Raw genomic sequence first — 19,609 nt, 5'->3', positions numbered from 1 at the left:
GTCCAACCGACAGTCTGGCAGTCAAAATAGTCACAGAAAGTCAAGTGCGGTCAAATGGTGTTTTGGATAATTTCACATTTTGAACAAGTTAATCCCAGATCTCTTAGAAATAACTCAATTACTTATACTCATAATTAGATTTTGTCGTAACATGATAGAAACGTGGACACCGTAAAACACTATTACTCGTATGCCCCTTTCTTTGAGGTTTGATGCTTTCTCGGGATTCCATGTAATTCACATCTGTGGGGGTGGGGATCACAATTGACAACTCAACGGGATGAATGTAGGTACGTGAACGGGAAAACCCACAGCGTACTCTTAATAAATCAAGATCAATTTATGAGAGAGACAAGCCAAGGGGGAAAAATAAACAGCTCATATCATGAGTAAATCCATTCCGAGTCGATGAGATTCTGTGACCAACTAACGAATTCAATCTAACTCAAGATTATAGGGTCTACCAAAACTGTGAAGAAGGCAGGGAAGACGTGAATGCGCCTAATGCCTCACAAATTGGCGGTTATCATCTGCAGCAATTTTTTTACCATAAGGATTGCTGTCGCTGAATCCATGTCTGCTTCCTTCAATCTTGCGCAATTTCTTCCTATGCTTCGAAGCACCGCTGTCTATGCCTAAACTAACCTTTGGTGGATTTGAAAAACAGAATGAAGCTGCCACAGCCTGCACTCAAGTCCAGCAACCAATACTATCACCTACTTGTCAATCAGCAACTCCACTACCAGTCACATGCGATGCACAATAAATGTTTTTCTTTTGTAAAACAAAAACCTCTCAATTATAATATATTCTCCAATAGTCACTCCTATAACACTCTTATGAGTCCTCCACTATACATGGAAAGAAGGGAGGGTACTACTATCCTACTTCCTCTTTGGAAAGTAAGAGAGGATCAGGCCAATATCATATGCATGCACGTCTAGCATTAAAAATCATTTGTTTTTTTGGGGTAGGGGGGTTGGGGGATATAGCCAAGTGTAAGGTGAAAGCTGCACCTGTAAATCAAGCCGATGAACATTAAATATGTCCTTCATAGAGTGTGAATTATATGCTAGAATATATGATCTGTAAGCATCTTTAGCTGCCTTGTTCAAATAATAATTGTTACCCACCAACTTCTCCTGCATAAATCAGATCATCTTTTATGTGATCATCAATAGTTGATTACTTTGATGGATAAAGTTTAAATAAAACAAGCAAGCAGGAATGTACCAGGTGAGACTGTACATTCGCCAGCTTCTTTTCATCAAAAAGATATTCTTTCACGGGAACCTTCGCTGCCTGAAATTCAATGCATATAAGATTTTTGATGATATAAGCTGAATTAAATTTCCTAGAAAAGTTAAGGGAACATGTCTCAACTGCCTTTCGCTTCACTAGTTTTATAAGGTCCAGCAAATGCATACACTGAGAACTACTGGATCAGCTTGTTTATTATCCCATAATGTTAAAGAGGGAAACTCACCTTTAGATAGCGAAGAAATTGCAACTCTTCAGGAATCAGGAAAAGCAAAGCATTTCCTTTGCCGCCTTCCCCACGAGCTGTTCGACCAACCCTATGGATATATTCCTGGCAGCAGTGTAGAACCCATGTTATAATTTGCATCAAGCATAATAACACCAAGAAACAAATAATATTGAAATCATGATCAGTGAAGAATAAGGAGTACCTTGGGTTCATCAGGAGGATCATACTGCACGATCCAGTCCTACAAAGCAGAAAAGGAAGAAAAATTACAAAATGTTGAGCACTGCAATTATTTGATGCATACTGAATGAACCACCAAAGGATCCTAGAAGATAAGAATCCAAAATTTTGTTATCATTAGGCTAGCAACCGTTGTGAGGTCAGCTGATCCTACCAAGTAGTCAGATGCTAGATTGTTTGATTACACATTAACTCTTACATTTGCAGGTAAATCATAAAAGAGTCATACATATGTGCTTTTTAGTTGACAAGTTTTAAACGCATCAATAATTTTTCTCAACAGACAATAAACAGTCAATGCAGAAATGAAAACAAACTTACCACATCAGGTATATCGAGTCCACGGGCAGCAACATCAGTACAGAGCAAAATTCCCTTTTCTGCTTTGCAGAAGTTAAAGAAAGTTGTTGTACGTGTCTGTTGCTTTTGTTTTCCATGTATATTAAAGCAATCAATCTGTATGTAATTGAGAAGGTCCGCATGAAACTTCACAGAGTTGCATGAAGAGAAAAAGACCATCATCTTTTTTTTCAAGTGATATCTCTTCAAGAAGGAATAGAGAACAACAAAACGCTTGGCACAGGGAACAAGAACGTAGCCCTGCTGCAATCCTTCATTTGTGACCTACATTGATGAGGATTTTGTCAAAGACTAATACAAAATAATGCTGAACAATAAAATTGGATAGAAATAAAACAAGTGGAGACATCACCTTGGTTCTCCCATCATCCACATCAACATAGATAGGAGTTGTCTGAAATGACAAGCGGGCAAGATCCTCAACCTGTAATTTGAGAAAAAAAAAAGTTTAATTACAACTCTGAGACAACATAAAAGCAATAAGCCTGGCCTTGCCCATATATAGCAGACTTTCAGATATAGCAGCCATCATTCAGTTCCAACTTCTAGTTTTCAGGAACAAATAAATTCTATACAGTTATGAAAAAAAATTACTCCAAATGCTCTGACATTGATTCTGTTTCAGATGAAGAGCATGGTGAAGATTGGACAAACCTTCTTTGTTTGGGTGGCCGAAAACAAAGCTGTTTGCCTATTCTGTACAGTGAAGCAGATTTAATTAGCCTACAGGCATCAATAAATACTAAAAATAAACCTTAAAAGGAGTAGTAAAATAAAAGAATCAAGGTGTAGAAGTTCAAATACTAAAAAATAAAACTTGTAGTTATATTTAATAAATATTTATGTCTTAAAAGAAATAATAAATTGAGAACTGGAAAAGTTTGAAACCAGGATAAACCAAGCTAGAGTCCCTCTAGACTCAAGTTTGGTCCAGCAGTCCAAAACCTGAAATATATGATTCAGATTTCAGATGCTCATGCATACTTCAAATCTCAATGCAACATGTTGAAACGTCCACAGCTATCAGAAAAAAGCATAGTTCTACAGGTAACAAAGTCTGGTTGCAAACACCATACCATTAAGCGTTAGGATATTGCAAGTTAACCGCAAGCAGTGGCTGATAATGAAGTTCACATCAATGTACTCAATAGATGGCATTCTTTTTTCTTTCTTCTTTTTATTTTTAACTTTTCTCGGTTTGTATAAGAAAGGACCAAAGGATACTTATGATAACGGAAGCCATTTATAATGGTATTCTCCAAATCAAGATTCTAATCTATTTAGGGGCAATAACGTGAAAAGAGAAAGGCATGTCTACCTTTGGTAAGATTTTGATAATCTGCTTCATTTCCTCCTCAAAGTTTGCTTCCAATATCCTGTCAGCTTCATCAATCATGAGGCACTGCAAAGTCATATAGAAATTAAGAGGATGAGGAAAACCAGTATATAAGTTATAATTAAAGGCATCTATCCACTGAGTTTCCAGAAACAGCCCAAAATCAAGAGTATTCAATACAAAATTTAGAAAAGGACAAGCACCTAACACTATAGGAAATATAAAATTTCGGCACTAAATGGTTATGCATCATTTAGACAAAGGCTGGCTTTCCTTTTCTAATACTTCCTCCACAATAATAGGACACCAAGCAAGTGATGAGATAGCAGCAGTTGCATGAGACTAAGGGCTTAAGAAAAGGGTTGGAGACAGGAAATATGCAGACAAATGAGCCAACCAACTTCTCAAGCACAGAAATACATGATGAAGCTTCGAAGAGGGAATATTACAGTATCTCAGATACTATTAATTACCATAAAAAAATGCTTGGATTACTAACAAACAATGACATTAATTTCTTAAAGAGGTGACCATAAATATCTTAACATTGCTCGTTAGTATTAGGAATGTAGTATGCATGGATAATAATGAGATAAATAACTTCATCAAATATCCAAAACTTACCTTCAAGTTCTTATATATAAATCCTTTTGTATTTTGAAGATGATCAAGAAGACGACCAGGAGTTGCCACCAGGAGATTAACCCCTTTAACAATTCGTTCAGCTTCTCCTTTTCTAGCCGAACCTCCGATAACCAATGCAAGTGTCTGGGAATGATACTTGAGAAGTTCTTTTGCGACAGCATGTGTCTAAAGTAAAGGTAGAGAAGTCAATGGGGAGCACCAAATTATGGAGTACCACTAAAGCAAAAACAAGCACCAGGAAGAATTAATAATTAGGAAAAACAATAGACTCTAACAAAAACTGAGTCACTTTTGGCAAAACATTGGGGGGGTTTCTTTAGGGCATCTGAGCTGAGAAACTATTTCATTAGTAATTTAGTTAAGATTATAACTGCAGACGCAGGGCAGAAAAGAAATCTCAAATAATCATCAACATTATACCTGTATTGCAAGCTCCCTAGTAGGGCATATGACAACAACACCAGTTCCATTTCGAGGACTGAATTGAGCATGGTACAAAAGCTCCACAGCTGGTATTAGAAAAGCAAGAGTTTTTCCAGAACCCGTCCTCGCAGCACCAAGAACATCTTTCCCAATCAAAAGGGGCGGGATTGCTCTCGCTTGAATCTGCATAGCCATATAGGATCAACATAGAACATTCTTGCCATGCAAATTGTAAAAGCTTCCACAAGATTATTACATCAATTAGCATAATCTGTGAAGATGAAAAAGTTAACTCCATCATCGTATAGGAAAGAAAAGGTTTCCTATCTGTCCTCAGACAGGCCATAGCCTATAAATAATTCTCCTTCAATTTTTTCATTTAAAAATGGCAGGAGGTTTGAAAGAGAGATATCATATTCATCTACACTGAGAAGTTCTTGCTTAAGATGAGCAATTATGAGCTTGCAACAATAACTTATCTATGTTTATAAGCATGATTTATGATGTGAAGCTTTTAGAGACAAGCAAGTCCGGAGATATAAACCTCCACTGCAGCTCTCCTTAGAATTCCACATAATGCAAAATAAAATAAGGAAAAGAAGTAACCTGAGTTGTATGCTCGAATCCCATATCTTTAATGGCCTTGAAAGTAGGTTCAGACAATCCCAGAGAATCAAACGACACAGTGCTCATAATTCCAGACCCAGCATTCTTTAACTTCCTTTTTTTGTCTTCCTCATCACCGTCCTCATCGCTGCCCTTTTCCCCTTCACTTGCTTCTTCACTGCGCTTCACCTTTCTATCCTTCTTGTTCTTATGCAGCTCAGCAGATTCCTTATCCCCATCATTCTCTCGGGCTTCTTCGCCTTCTTCCTCCCCATTCTGGCATGACTCTTGAGGTTCTAATTGCTCCTCAATTGTAGATTTCAGTGGTCTATTCCTCTTCCTCTTCCTCTTCTTCCGTTCCTCAAGCAAGGCATGACACTTCTCTTCAGGTTCAGCCATAAGAAATGGTTCTAGCAATGTTTTTAGAACCGGACTAGACGTTAAACTAGAAAGACCAACAGTTCACATGGTCGAGATTGAACCAGTGACGTAGTGATTAAACTTAAAAATATTATATATGTAAATATTAATATAAATATAAGAAACAAATATGAAATTGCTACATAACTTGAAAATAAAGCCAATTATTCCAAGTTAATTATAAGAAAACAAGCCACATGATACAATATAACATCAACTGATTAACAAGTAACAAGTCAAGTAGTTACAATGCTCCCATGTAGGAGACTTTGATCTAACACCTTATGTTGATACATCATTTGAAGCATTTTCAGATGTCATTTTCCAAAGCAGTTCATGACTTGTCAAATATTGATAATTCAAACCATCTATATCTTTCATTATATTAAAAACTAGAAGAACAAAATCAATCATAAGGGCACCAAAAATTATTCAATGATTTTATAATTTTATAATTTAAATAATATAAAATCAATGATTTTGAACAAAGGACATAAGGCCAGACAATTCATATTACAAATGGCAAGGCCTGGTCAATTTCAGAATGCTACAGTGATATGCAAAGATCAATTAACTAACTAGTGGGAATGTGGGGATATAATGGAAAACACAGATAAGAGAAAAAGCTTAGCAAACAGAGAAACACACACACAGCGGCACTCAGGTTGTTTCATTATGAAAGCAAGTTGTCACTCTCACAGCCCAAAAGGCAAGGTGCTCTCGCTCAAATCTCAATCACAATCACATTCTCTCTACACGTGTGAGAGAGAATGTAAAGTAATCGATATAAAAAGGAAAAGCTGAAAGGTGTGAGAGCAGAAAAATTAACCAATTTATAGAACAGAAAGATTAATCAATATATTGAACAGAAAAATTACACTCAATATGAAAGCACCAAACTAACTAATAAGCCCACCAAATGCAGGCCTCAGTCACCAAAAAAGGATTATTGACTCTCTTTTTTTTCAATTTAAAACTTAAAAGGGAGGAAACTTACAGTAAGTCTGCAAGGGAGGAAGACAACAAGCTCAATGAAATCCTGACTTGAAATCCGAGCAACCGAAAAAGCGAGGAACCCAGATGCTAACGGAGGTGAGCACGGTAGCAAAATCTATACAAGAGTCGACGAAGAGCAGAGAAGAACCGAGGCCGAGACTCGTGACTTGAGAACAAAGAAGTCGATAGTGATGGCTCGGATTCTGTAGCTTGAACCTCGAAGCCGAAGTAGATGCCAAGATGGTGATTGGGGAATGGGGAGGCAAACAACAGAAGGAGGACGGAGTTATAGACTCGCCGTCGGAGCTCAAATCGTGAAGTCTGAAGAAGGGAGTGCGGAGGAGAGGAGACTGGAAATGGAAATCTGGATTCGCTAGCGGCTGAAAGACGCCTCGTAGGAGGGAGGTTTTTTTTTTGGGTTAAAACTTGTGATCCTTTTTTTTTTTTTTTTTTTACTCTACAACTTATGATCCATGGTGAGAAATGGATAGGCCTGATCACGTAGACTCAGCCCTTATGAGACTGAGTTTATAAGAATCAGGTCTTTAAGCACAATATTTTAAAAATAAATTAATTTTTAAAGTTTGGTTTTTATTTAAAATATTTAGGATCTATTTTGTTAGAGGGGAAAGAAAAAAAGGAAAAATTTTAAAAAACCTTTCCTCCTCTCCCAATTTGGGAGGATGCTCCTCTCCCCTCCTCCCCTCCCCTCCTCTCCCTTCTCCTCCATTCCCTCCCCTCTTCCTCCCTCTTTTTCCCTCCCTTAAATCAAATAAAGTCTTAAGATTGGCTCATGAGTTTTTATTATTATTTTTTTATTTTTTAAAAATTAAAAATTTTAATTATAACATTTCATATATTATTAAAATATAAATTATAATATTAAAAAATTAAAAATAGATAATAAAAAATCAAATCTTAAGGTATAAACATAAATTTTAAATTTAATTTAAAAAAAAGCCGTTTGAGCTCTTTTTTAAGGGTTGGGCTTCAAAGCTTAATTTTTTAAAAATATAACATTTTATAAGTTCAAATTTATATAAAAATGAGTTTAAATGAGTGGTCCGTCAAGTTCAACTCTTATTTTTAACTATATCAATCATTACTCGTATATGTATTATAAAATATAAAAAATTTAGAAGGAAAAAATAAACACATCCCCCATTCACAAAATAATTTAGTATGTGTTCACATTTAAAAATGACAGAAGGGTTAAACTAATATTAGAGTCCATTGAAATTAATAAATTCGGGTAAGAAAAAAGCCGATAATTTTAACATGATTTACACTTTAATAATTTCTTAAAAAAAACTAGGTGAATAAATTAAATTTATTTAGATGATTTGATTTAAAAATTAATTAAAATATATAACAATAAAAATGTGCGTTAATATGTATATATATATATATATATATATTATAAACATATACAATAATAAATCAAAAATCGTAATTTTTAAATATTTACAAAAAATATTAAACTTAAAAAATAATTTTAAAAAATAAACTACAAACACAAAATACACTAATAAATCAAAATCATAATTTTTAAATAGGTAGAATTAATGATAAAATTCAAAATATCCAATTATAAAAATCTAAAAAAATTCATAAATTATAAAATATTTAGGAAAAATTAATCATTTGGTCCCTGTACTTTGGACCCAATTATAACTCAGTTATTGAACTTTTCCTTTTATAATTCAATTCTTATAATTTTAACTGATTAAATATTAGTCTCTATATATTAAAAAATTAAAATTAAAATTAAAAGGGACTAACATAATTTTAATCTGTGTAATTTTTTTTAATATATAAGGACTAACATTTAAATGGTTGAAACTATAAAGACTAGATTGTTGTTAATTTTAAATAAATTGTTGTGAAAATATAAATGTGCAGCTATTGATAGAGGACTAACACAGATAATTAAATGCGTCTTATATGTTTTCCTAACTTGTTAAAGCTCGAATAGATTGTTATTAATTTATGATGAATTATTATTAAAACTTAAATAGATACTTGTAATTGTTAATTAAAAATGTAGGTTTAGTGAACTATTACTTTTCTAACTTGTTAAATTTGAAATGAATTATTGTTTATTTAGAATGAGTTGTTGTCAAAACTTGAATAGATACTTATTGATGAAATGCTAACACATACAATTATGCCATTCCTATATGTTTTTCTAGCTTGTTAAAGCCTAGATGAAATATTGTTAATTTAAAATGAGTTGTTGTCAAAATCAAAATAGATATTTGGTGATAAAAGACTAACACATACAATTATATTTATCCTATATACATTTCTAATTTATTAAAGTTAGAATGATCTGTTAATAATTTAGAATAGCTTATTTTTTTATACACCTGTTCTATTAGACTTGTACTTATAATCATCAATATCAAGTATTTAAAGGTGTAATATTACCTAATGTTTTTCAAAATCTAATAATTTTGCCCTCGACTTGGAGATTTAGGGTCTATTTATTTTTTATTTTTAAAAATAATTTTTTGTTTTTGCAAATAGGAAAATTTGGAAACTTGCTTGGATTAGTGCTTTTGGTTTAATTATTTTTAAAATTGTTTTCATTTTTGTTTAAAAAAATACAAACAATTTTAAGTTTTTTTTGTTTTATGATTTTTATTTCAAATTACACTATATTTAATTATTATAAATTATAGTTATCTTAATCAATTTTTATGCAAAATTATTATTATTAACTATTTATAATCATTATTATTATTTTATATTATAATTTTAAAATTAATTGTAAATTAACATAATCAAATAAATTTTTATTTTATTTTATTTTAAAAATTATATTATAAAATGATCTTTTAAAAATAATAGGAATAGAAATCAAATAAACCCCTACACTTTGACAGATAAGTTTGACCATGATATGCCACATGGCATATATTATAGAAATCTAAGACAACGAAAAAACATGTGGCTTTTTGGTTCTTCAACTGCGTTCTGCCTCCTCTTCCCATGAATCCCATCTTCACCCATTCTGCTTCCTCTTCTCATCTTCCCATCTTCTTCGATCGCTTCCTCTTCCTTTTCCCACCCATAGCTTCCTCTTCACGTTTTATCCCTAGATCTAAACCATCCACCCATGGCCTCCTCATCTTCTCTCTTCCTCTTCCTCTTACACTCCCATCGACTGAGACAAACGGCCTTCTGGAGAAGAACACGAGCGATGGCGACGGCAAGCAAGGGCGATGCAGACGGTGAGCGCAGTGAGTGCGGGAGATTTTCTAGGTTTCGCTTTCTAACTTCTAAGGATGTGCTTTTTTCTTTTACAGCTGGAGACTATGTTTTGATTTTCTAGGTTCTTCTTCTTATTCTTCTTCCTCTTCTTCTTTTTTGCAGTTGGAGATTGTGTTTCAATTTTCTAGGTTTCGTTCCGTGCGTGGCTAGCGTGGAGAAGATCCAACAAGATAATAGGAACAGTGTTAAAGTTCGCGTGGTATTGTCGGCCAGAAGAATCGAATGGAGGACATAGGCAATTCCATGGAGCGAAAGAGCTATTCTTGTCGGATTATTATGACATCAAGAGTGCTCACTCCATCCGTGTGCCTTGGATTTCACGTTTGTTTTTCCTTTCAAATTCATTGGTGCATATTGATAATTTTAGTCCGATTTTAGACCTGGGCCTTGGTGGCTGTATTAGTTTAGTATGATGATTTTCAAAATTCATAGCATGTTAGTCTCTTTGCACGGTTTGTCGTGTCCTTTGCATTAAAAAAAAAAATCATGACATGATTTCTTGTTGAAGGTATTGAAATGAAAATTAGGTTTGAGTTATTAAGTAAGAGCGCGAATACTGAGAGTGTTTCAGTTTTTTTTTTTTTTTAAATCCACATCTGATGAGGCAATTCACGTGGCATGCTAGATTTTAATATAATGGTTAAACAATATATCTTAATGGTGAATGTGAGTTCTTATGTAAGAACAAGACAAAATTGTTCATTTTGAAAAATGTTGAGACGGCATTGTGCTGTTAAATACTTCAAGATATTAATTGCATTTTGTTTTTAAAAACGTTTGGGACATATTTATATTTTAGTCCAATAATTAACGACCATGCCAAATATGATTCTTAATTTATTTACATGGATATATTGAAAATACATGGTGAAATCCATGTTATATGCTAGCTAAATGATAACTAATCATGGTGTTAGATATGATTCTTAATTTATTGTAGAAGGATAAGAAATAACATTAGCTCCTTAGCATTTATTCATAATTTTTGGAACTCAATTAATTATATGATATTATTTTTCTTACATGATATTGTTATAATTTTTTATGGTCCTTTACATATTTTTTGTATTAATCAACAGTCAAAACAACATATGTTTAATATGTGGGTACAATTACACTATTTTTAATACTTGTGGAGCAACATTGCACCTTTAATAATTTAGAATATCAAATGTTCTTGAGAAAACAATTTAAGAACAAAGATACCATTTAACCAATACTTTAAAGTCTACTTATTTTAATTTTAGTAAAAATATATTAAGTATATAAAATTAAATACATAAGCATTATCTTTAGTATTGGAGTCACATGCATTTGAGGGGAGAATGACGCATATGGGGGTATAAGTTCTCATATTTGGCACCTCTCTTTTTTATATTTGCACCCTCTTATTTTAATATTTTAAATTTAAAAATGTTATTTTTTTAACCTAGATCTAATATTAAAATTTTTTAACTCAAAACTCAATAAATTTTAATACACACAATTTCACCATACCCAAATAAAAATATCATTTTGTAAAAAATTATATAAAATAATTTTTTATTATTGTTTGATCTAAGCTAAGGCCTTCTTAATGCTGCTTTCGAGCAAACACGGTTATTTTAGGATTTTCAATCTCTTGATACAAAAATCATGAATTTTTTAGTGTATTGACACAATTTACACTTATGAATCATGATCATATTTTTTGCTTATGTATAAGTTTCTTATGAAAGTAAGCATAGAGTATACTTGAATTTTTTTATGATAAAAGTAAGATAGTACCAAGTCAAACTTTAAGAAAGGAGAAGAGAATTTAGGAAAAAAGACATAAGTAACACACTAATTTTATTCCTTAGCTGATAGGCTCTTAAACACTTCAACCAACTCTAAAAATATTAGTCTGCCTTGCCCATAGTGGATGGATGGTTGGGCCGTTTAACTTACTGGACAAAATTACCCGCTTTATTACCTTTTTCATTATTTGTCTTTTGAGATTTTTTTATTATATTACATGTATTTTCAAAATATCAAAGCAATATTTAATAATATTTTTCCTATTCTATCCAACCTATATTTAACTGTTTCAGCATGACAAAAACTCATTCAATTTCAATCACGGACGCTATATATTTACTCCCCTTTTATTGCCAATTTTTAGACTTTGATAAACTCAAATGCCTTAAAGAGGAAAACAAATATCTTAAGAAATGTTTTTTTTTTCTTTTTTATATTCACAGGTCTGAAATAGAAATAGGAAGATTGGGCTGGACTGAAAATCAATCAAGAAAAATTAAAATAAGGTCTTTAAAAGATAAAATTTCCTTTCTGACTTTCTTGCAAGAGACCCTCTTTCCTTGAATTTACGGCACAGGGTTTCTAGAAGACTGGTAAATTTCCTCAATTATTAGGAGACATGGATTTGGTTTTTAATATTTTTCTTTTTAGACATAAAGCGTTATTTTGGGATCTGCCCGGAAGCTGCTGAAGCCGCCATAGTTAGATACTTCAATTCAATTTGTCATTATAAGGATTTGGTCTCTGTCTTCCTCCCTCGTTCATTTTTCATTATATCTTAACCCTTTCCCACCAATCCCTTTGAATACCCAACTCGGTCAAACTGGGATGGCTGTCCCGTTTCAGCTTCAAGCCCATTGAAGCCAAGCTATGGTTGAAACATATTACGCTGTGTCTCCTCTGTTTCTTTGACCAGTCCTGGGTTTGACGTCTGAAAAGGGATATATTTTTTTTTAAAAAGATCATTGGGTGTTCGGAACTCGAATAAAAAGATCAATCATATGAAATCTTTTAAGCAGTCTTTTTACGGGTCATTCTTAAACATAACGGACATAGCCTTTTTTTTTTCCCTCATTGCTTCCTTAAAAAATCTCGGGGGTTTGAGGATCCTGGTGGTGTTGGGAGATTACTTTGAAAAGCCGAATAATATACAAAGTTCCGAGCTTCATAGTCGAAGAAAAATGGCGGGTCGTAGAAGAAAGAGGCACCACTTCAGCAGAATCCATGCGTTTACGTGTGGGAAAGCATCGTTTAGAGGGGAGCATTCGCTCATTGGAGGCCCTGGATTCTCCAGGATAGTGTTATGCAACGAACTAGAACGCGTGGAGGATTATGGCGATAATTACGTGAGAACTACTAAATATACACTAGCCTCGTTCCTCCCAAAGTCGTTATTCGAGCAATTTAGGAGGGTTGCTAACTTCTATTTCCTCGTATGTGCGATCTTGTCCTTCTTCCCTGTTTCTCCTTATTCAGCTGTCAGCAACGTTCTTCCTCTGGTGGTGGTGGTCGCTGTAAGTATGGGTAAAGAGATGGTTGAAGACTGGAAACGCAAACAGCAGGTATTTTTCTGCAAATCTCTGTGTATTCTTTTCTTTGTGTGCGTTTCTGGTTAATTCGAACATTTTCATAGTGCCGAACCAACCATGGATCTTGGTGGGTCTCTCATTTTGACCAGTTTACATGTGAGCACATAATTAGTAGCATTATGAAATATCTCGGTAATATTCTCCTTTTACTTTTGATAATACTTTGTTCATTAAAGTAATTTCATAAATGCATCAGGATATTGAGATGAATAACAGAAAGGTTAAAGTCCATCGCGGAGGAGGCGATTTTGATCAGTCTAAATGGAGGGATCTAAAAGTTGGAGACATAGTAAAGGTGGAGAAAGATGGTTTTTTTCCTGCTGACCTCGTATTAATTTCATCGAGTTATGATGATGCTGTTTGCTATGTTGAGACCATGAATCTTGACGGAGAAACAAATCTTAAGCTGAAACAAGCACTGGAAGAAACTTCCGTATTGCAAGAAGATTCAAGCTTTCAGAATTTCAAAGCTATGATCAAATGTGAAGATCCAAATGCAAATTTGTACTCCTTTGTGGGCACTCTGCAGCTAGAAGATCAACAGTACCCTCTTGCACCTCAGCAGCTTCTTCTTAGGGACTCAAAGCTGAGGAATACCGATTTTATTTATGGCGTGGTTATCTTTACAGGTCATGATACAAAGGTTATGCAGAATTCAACAGAACCTCCCTCTAAGAGAAGCAAACTTGAGAAACGAATGGATAAGATAATCTACTTCCTGTTCTCTGTCTTGTTCATCATTTCTCTTATTGGATCCATTTTCTTTGGAATATCAACTAGGCAAGACCTTGAAAATGGAAGAACAAAAAGATGGTACCTTAGACCAGATAATACGACAGTCTACTATGATCCAAATCAAGCTGCAGTTGCAGCAATTTTGCATTTCTTGACTGCGCTTTTGTTATATGGTTACTTGATTCCCATTTCCTTATATGTTTCGATAGAAATTGTGAAAGTTCTTCAGAGCAGATTCATTAACCAAGATGTGACCATGTATTATGAAGAAACTGACAGGCCAGCTCATGCTCGCACCTCAAATTTGAATGAAGAACTTGGCCAAGTTCGTACCATACTTTCAGATAAAACAGGAACTTTGACCTGCAATTCTATGGAATTTATCAAGTGTTCCATTGCTGGGGTTGCATATGGTCATGGAGTTACAGAAGTTGAGAGAGCTCTTGCTAGAAGAAAAGGATCTCCTTTATTTCAAAATTTGACAGATGAGGATGATCATGTTGCAGGAAAGCCATCTATCAAAGGATTTAACTTTGTAGATGAAAGAATCATGAATGGAAATTGGTTCAATGAGCCTCATGCAAATGAAATCCAGAACTTTCTGCGTTTGCTGGCAGTATGCCATACTGCAGTACCTGAAGTTGATGAAGAAACAGGTAAAGTCTCATATGAAGCAGAATCACCAGATGAGGCAGCTTTTGTGATTGCTGCAAGAGAACTAGGGTTTGAATTTTATGAAAGGACACAGGCAGAAATTTCGATACGTGAGTTTAACCTCAAATCAAAAATGAAGGAGGAAAGGTCAGGTTTTGGTTCTCATTGATGAAAATTTGTTCGTCTTTATCTGATATCTATCTGTCACTGAAACTTGGGATATGTATTTAAATTATATATTTCCATCTCTGCAGATCCTACAAACTCTTGAACATAATAGAATTTAGCAGTGCAAGAAAGCGGATGTCTGTAATTGTTAGGGATGAGGAGGGGAAATTGTTGCTACTTTCCAAAGGTGCTGATAGGTACGCAATATTCTTCATTTCTTTTAAATCTTACGCATTACATGTTTTATTTGAATAAGGGACATGATTTTAATTTGTCATGCAGTGTGGTAGAATTGGCAGAAACGCTACAAAAAAAAAAAAAAAAGAATGCTAAAGAAGAACACAACTGAACCGTTATTAAATAGTTCCTAGATTGATAGCAATTCAACATTACTTTATCGGACATGTATAGGAATCTTGTAGAGAATAATCTATCTTTTTCCGTATCACAATGTTATTTTTAGTTTGACTCAGAACCTTAAATTATCCAGTGTATCTTTTTGCCACAAGCAGTATCATGTTCGAAAGACTTGGAAAGAATGGAAGGATGTTTGAGGAGAAGACTAAGAAGCATGTTGATGAGTATGCTGATGCTGGTCTGAGGACATTGTTACTTGCATATCGCACGCTTGATGAGGAAGAATATAATCAATTTAACATAGAATTCACGGAGGCCAAGAACTTGGTTAGTGCAGATCGGGAGCAGATTATAGAGGAAGTAGCTGAAAAGATTGAGAAGGATTTGATTCTTCTTGGTGCTACTGCAGTTGAAGACAAACTTCAAAATGGGGTATGTTATAAATGTTTCTTTTATTTTTTAAACTAGAGTATAAAAGGAATGTGGATGCTTGTGTGGACAATCTCTCTCTCTCTTCGATATCAGACTGCTCATAGTACCACCACTATTTCGCAGCTATGTAACGGAATAGTTGAGACTAGAAATACAAATACTTGATTAATTACTGGAAAGAGTAATTTATCTTTTCATTCATTGAGATTAACCAAGTCAAAAGCTGCAATGAGAGTCATCTCTGTTATGTCGTGTTCTCATGAATTTAACATTCATTTGTATTCCACAGGTCCCTGAATGCATTGATAAATTAGCACAAGCTGGAATTAAGCTATGGGTTTTGACTGGTGATAAGATGGAGACAGCAATCAATATTGGGTAAGTTGAAAAGCACTGTATAGATTCTTAAATCGTGAACGAATAATAGGATCCCAATAATTGTCTTGTGGGTGCAGATTTGCTTGCAGTTTACTAAGACAAGGAATGAAGCAAATTATAATTAGCTCAGATACTTCAGAAATCAAATCACTGGAGAAAACGGAGGACAAGTCTGCTGCTGCAATTGTAAACTCTTGAACGTTGAATTCTTTTATCCATATCATTAACATTTGCATGCAAGAGATGGTCATATATTCTGTAGGTTGTGTGTTAGCCAGTTACAGCAAAACCTTGCAAAATGGAACCCATAAAATTTTGGAATCCCTAGTTTACCATGTATTGTATTAGGTTTTGTTGGTCTTTTTCCTTTATGATACATACTGTTATAAGTATTAATGCACCCATTTTTCTGGCTAACTTGAACATTCCTAAAATTAATAATTCATCATGGTTTGACAGCATTTGATTCTTCAAATGATTAGTCTTTGTCACAATTTACTTTTTGTGATCTATATTTGCAAAGGAACATGAGTATATCACTGTATAATATTGTACTCTTTCTGACCATTGAGATATTAAATGATTTAATGTGATCTAACTGATTATACAGGCTATTAAGGCAAGTGTTCTTCGTCAGATAAAGGAAGGAATGGCATTTCTTTCTAAGTCACATGAAAACTCTGAGGCATTAGCTCTAATCATCGACGGGAAGTCTCTTGTTTACGCACTACAGCATGATGTGAAGGACATGTTTCTCGAACTTGCAGTTGACTGTGCATCTGTTATATGCTGTCGTTCGTCTCCCAAACAGAAAGCACTTGTACGTTTTGTTTAGTACTTAATAATTCATCTCTGTGCATGTTTACCTGTTCTTTACACGCACATTCACGCACATGTAAGGCCAATGTGACTGAGTTTCTTTAAGCTTATAAAATGAAAAATTTTAGTCTTCCTTGGTATTGTGACCATATTTTTGTTATTTGTATATTAATTCAGGTTACAAGACTAGTAAAGAGTAAAACTGGTAGTACAACTCTTGCAATTGGTGATGGGGCAAATGATGTTGGAATGCTCCAAGAAGCAGACATTGGAATTGGCATCAGTGGTGTTGAAGGAATGCAGGTAAATTTTATGTGCTGAAGGCCTGATAACTTTTTTATCTGAACCCTGCATCTTTTTGTGTTCTTGAATTCTCACTTTTCATTTCATGTGCTAAAATTTCAGGCAGTTATGTCAAGTGACATCGCGATTGCCCAATTTCGGTTTCTTGAGCACCTACTTCTTGTGCATGGACATTGGTGTTACAGAAGGATATCAAAAATGGTACCGATCTTGTCTATTCAATATTGAAAATTCCAAACGCAATATACCTGAGCCGAATCTGTACCTGTCTGTAAAGTTTTAGTTCAATTATTTCAAGCTCACTTGGACATGCACTTTAAACATGAGAATCTGCTACTTTTTTTTTTTTCCTGCTGCACACAGATTGCAATCTATTTGGCTGTGACGCCCTTCTCCCTTTTTCTCTGGCAGATCTGCTACTTCTTTTACAAGAATATTGCCTTCGGCTTCACTCTCTTCTTCTTTGAGATGTATGCATCATTCTCAGGGCAAGCAGCCTACAACGACTGGTTCCTGACACCGTACAATGTAATCTTCACTTCACTTCCGGTGATTGCCTTGGGAGTGTTTGACCAGGATGTCTCCGCTAGATTATGTCTCAAGGTAGCCCCCAAACTCAAACTTTTTCATGGCATTCAGTTTGATAAATTCTGTTCCCCAGATAGAGACAATGAGTAACATTGTTTCATTTCCTAATAACATTACAGTTTCCACTACTATATCAAGAAGGTGTCCAAAATGTCCTGTTTAGCTGGAAAAGAATTCTTGGTTGGGTTTTCAATGGCCTGTTGACTTCTACTATCATCTTCTTCTTCTGTACCAAAGCAATGGAGCATCAAGCCTTTCGAAAGGGCGGTGAAATTGTAGGCCTAGAAATCCTGGGAGCCACCATGTACACGTGTGTTGTTTGGGTGGTAAACAGTCAAATGTCATTATCTATAAGCTACTTCACGTACGTACAGCATATATTCATATGGGGTGGCATTCTATTGTGGTACATATTCCTCTTGGCATATGGAGCCATGGATCCCACCATTTCAACCACCGCCTACATGGTCTTCATTGAAGCTCTTGCTCCTTCCCCATCTTACTGGTTCATTACTTTGCTTGTGCTTTTTTCCTGCCTTCTTCCATACTTCGCCTATTCTTCCATCCAGATGAGGTTTTTCCCTATGTACCATCAAATGATACAATGGATAAGAAATGACGGGAAGACCAGGGATCAAGAATACTGTGATATGGTGAGACAGAGATCTATACGACACACGACCGTTGGGTACACGGCTCGTTTTGAAGCATCCAAACGATTCGAAGACAAGCCTCATCAGCAGCAGCATCACTAAATGGCTTCTTTGCTGTATCTGTAGCATTAATAGTGAAGAGTATAGTGTAAAATTTTTCCAGAGGCAATCTTTCACTGATCGTACATATTAATTTCAGATATGGATCGTACATATTAATAGTGAAAAAACATGTTAGAGATGTGGTGAATAACGTCATGTGATGGTCTCTGCGGTGCCTCTGATTTCTGTGGCCATCTTTGAGATCAGATGGAAAATTGTAGTCAATAATACCCAGTGATAAGTTCAAGTGTAGCATGGGGGAATAGTCAATTCATTTGTAATCTTTGATTCTTTCGTGTACATGAGTGAGGTGTCATTGTATTATGATGTAATTTTGAAGTTGAATTCATTCAAATTTTTCCAACCATTCCCTATGTAATTTTCTAAACCATCGTCGTTCCAAAGCGTGGTTATATTCCCAAGCATTTCAAGGACGATAAGTGATAGGTGCTCAGAATAATTAAAATAAGAATAACTCTATTAGGATGATATAGAACAAGAATCTCGTTCTATATTTCTCTTAATAGCCACGCTCAGGAGAATCTCCAAAGGGTTTAAAAGACTATTTTATTGATAAACTGATATGATAGCTTCTAAGTTGCTAGTCATATTTATAATGCTAAATGCAATCTAAAATAATGGATAAAATCTAGATAACTAGATAACTAAATAATATCTCCTATAATCTAAAATAACTAAATAACTAAATAATATCTCCTATAATCTAAAATACTGAATAAAATCTAAATAGATAAACTACTAGATCTAAATAAAATCTAAAGAATAAAATCTGACTAAATAAAATACTAAATCTAAAGAAATATCAAACTGAGCAAAATAAACAATGAAATCAATCTAAATTTATCTTTTGACGCTTTCTTCTTGGATAAGTCTTCATGGGAATATTATCTGAAATCTTATCAATAAGCCTGTAAGTTCATGAAACATGGTATGGGGTGCCATATTATAATGTTGATTCAAATAACGGGAACTTCCAAATCAATCACGTTGGCCGCTTAACCCTACTGATATCATGATTACAGAAGGCAAAATAATGTTAACCAATGTTGTTGTCTCTCGTCTGGAAAACCTCCCCCAGAAGCTGGGCTTGATTGAACTCGTCGGAGGGCTTGAGGCTGAGGGAGGGAAAAGGATCCATGATGAGTCTGCCATGGACATTGTGGTGGGATGAATATGCTATGTTTCGTTGGACAAGCTCCAGGAGAGCCCATGAGAGACGCTATCGTTTGCATATATCAAA

The 19,609-nt window shown here is 34.5% G+C and overlaps 3 protein-coding genes across 5 annotated transcripts; 2 read left to right on the top strand and 1 right to left on the bottom strand.

Moving 5' to 3' along the window:
- Nucleotides 1-278: 278 nt before the first annotated feature.
- Nucleotides 279-6,657, bottom strand: LOC129309266 (DEAD-box ATP-dependent RNA helicase 27). Of its 2 annotated transcripts, none has more exons than XM_054950756.1 (13): nucleotides 6,517-6,657; nucleotides 5,100-5,544; nucleotides 4,491-4,676; nucleotides 4,050-4,235; nucleotides 3,408-3,491; nucleotides 2,744-2,785; nucleotides 2,442-2,513; nucleotides 2,051-2,353; nucleotides 1,692-1,730; nucleotides 1,487-1,591; nucleotides 1,234-1,302; nucleotides 1,017-1,142; nucleotides 279-684 (listed from the first exon to the last, which is right to left on the bottom strand). In XM_054950756.1, exons 2-13 carry the CDS (start codon nucleotides 5,496-5,498, stop codon nucleotides 502-504), a joined length of 1,794 nt encoding a protein of 597 aa, XP_054806731.1. In that variant the 5' UTR covers nucleotides 5,499-5,544; nucleotides 6,517-6,657; the 3' UTR covers nucleotides 279-501. The 2 variants fall into 2 exon arrangements, with proteins under 2 accessions (XP_054806731.1, XP_054806730.1); XM_054950755.1 differs by having other exon boundaries at nucleotides 5,100-5,509.
- A 2,815-nt stretch (nucleotides 6,658-9,472) lies between these two features.
- LOC129307777 (uncharacterized) lies at nucleotides 9,473-10,336 on the top strand. The gene is made up of 2 exons (XM_054948679.1): nucleotides 9,473-9,751; nucleotides 9,894-10,336. Exons 1-2 carry the CDS (start codon nucleotides 9,510-9,512, stop codon nucleotides 10,024-10,026), a joined length of 375 nt encoding a protein of 124 aa, XP_054804654.1. The 5' UTR covers nucleotides 9,473-9,509; the 3' UTR covers nucleotides 10,027-10,336.
- A 1,963-nt stretch (nucleotides 10,337-12,299) lies between these two features.
- Nucleotides 12,300-18,715, top strand: LOC129309141 (putative phospholipid-transporting ATPase 9). 2 transcript variants are annotated; one of them, XM_054950539.1, is made up of 12 exons: nucleotides 12,303-12,916; nucleotides 13,047-13,132; nucleotides 13,356-14,695; nucleotides 14,803-14,913; nucleotides 15,229-15,505; nucleotides 15,795-15,883; nucleotides 15,961-16,069; nucleotides 16,494-16,703; nucleotides 16,880-17,005; nucleotides 17,108-17,206; nucleotides 17,417-17,608; nucleotides 17,713-18,715. In XM_054950539.1, exons 2-12 carry the CDS (start codon nucleotides 13,091-13,093, stop codon nucleotides 18,346-18,348), a joined length of 3,231 nt encoding a protein of 1,076 aa, XP_054806514.1. In that variant the 5' UTR covers nucleotides 12,303-12,916; nucleotides 13,047-13,090; the 3' UTR covers nucleotides 18,349-18,715. The 2 variants fall into 2 exon arrangements, with proteins under 2 accessions (XP_054806513.1, XP_054806514.1); XM_054950538.1 differs by having other exon boundaries at nucleotides 12,300-13,132.
- Nucleotides 18,716-19,609: the final 894 nt, after the last annotated feature.

Source organism: Prosopis cineraria, unplaced genomic scaffold (assembly GCF_029017545.1).
Source record: "Prosopis cineraria cultivar Desert tree isolate PC_DT_omini unplaced genomic scaffold, ASM2901754v1 PC4, whole genome shotgun sequence".
NCBI lineage: Eukaryota > Viridiplantae > Streptophyta > Magnoliopsida > Fabales > Fabaceae > Prosopis > Prosopis cineraria.
The sequence above is the reverse complement of the archived record's forward strand: the minus strand, read 5'-3'. Positions and strand labels throughout refer to the sequence as shown.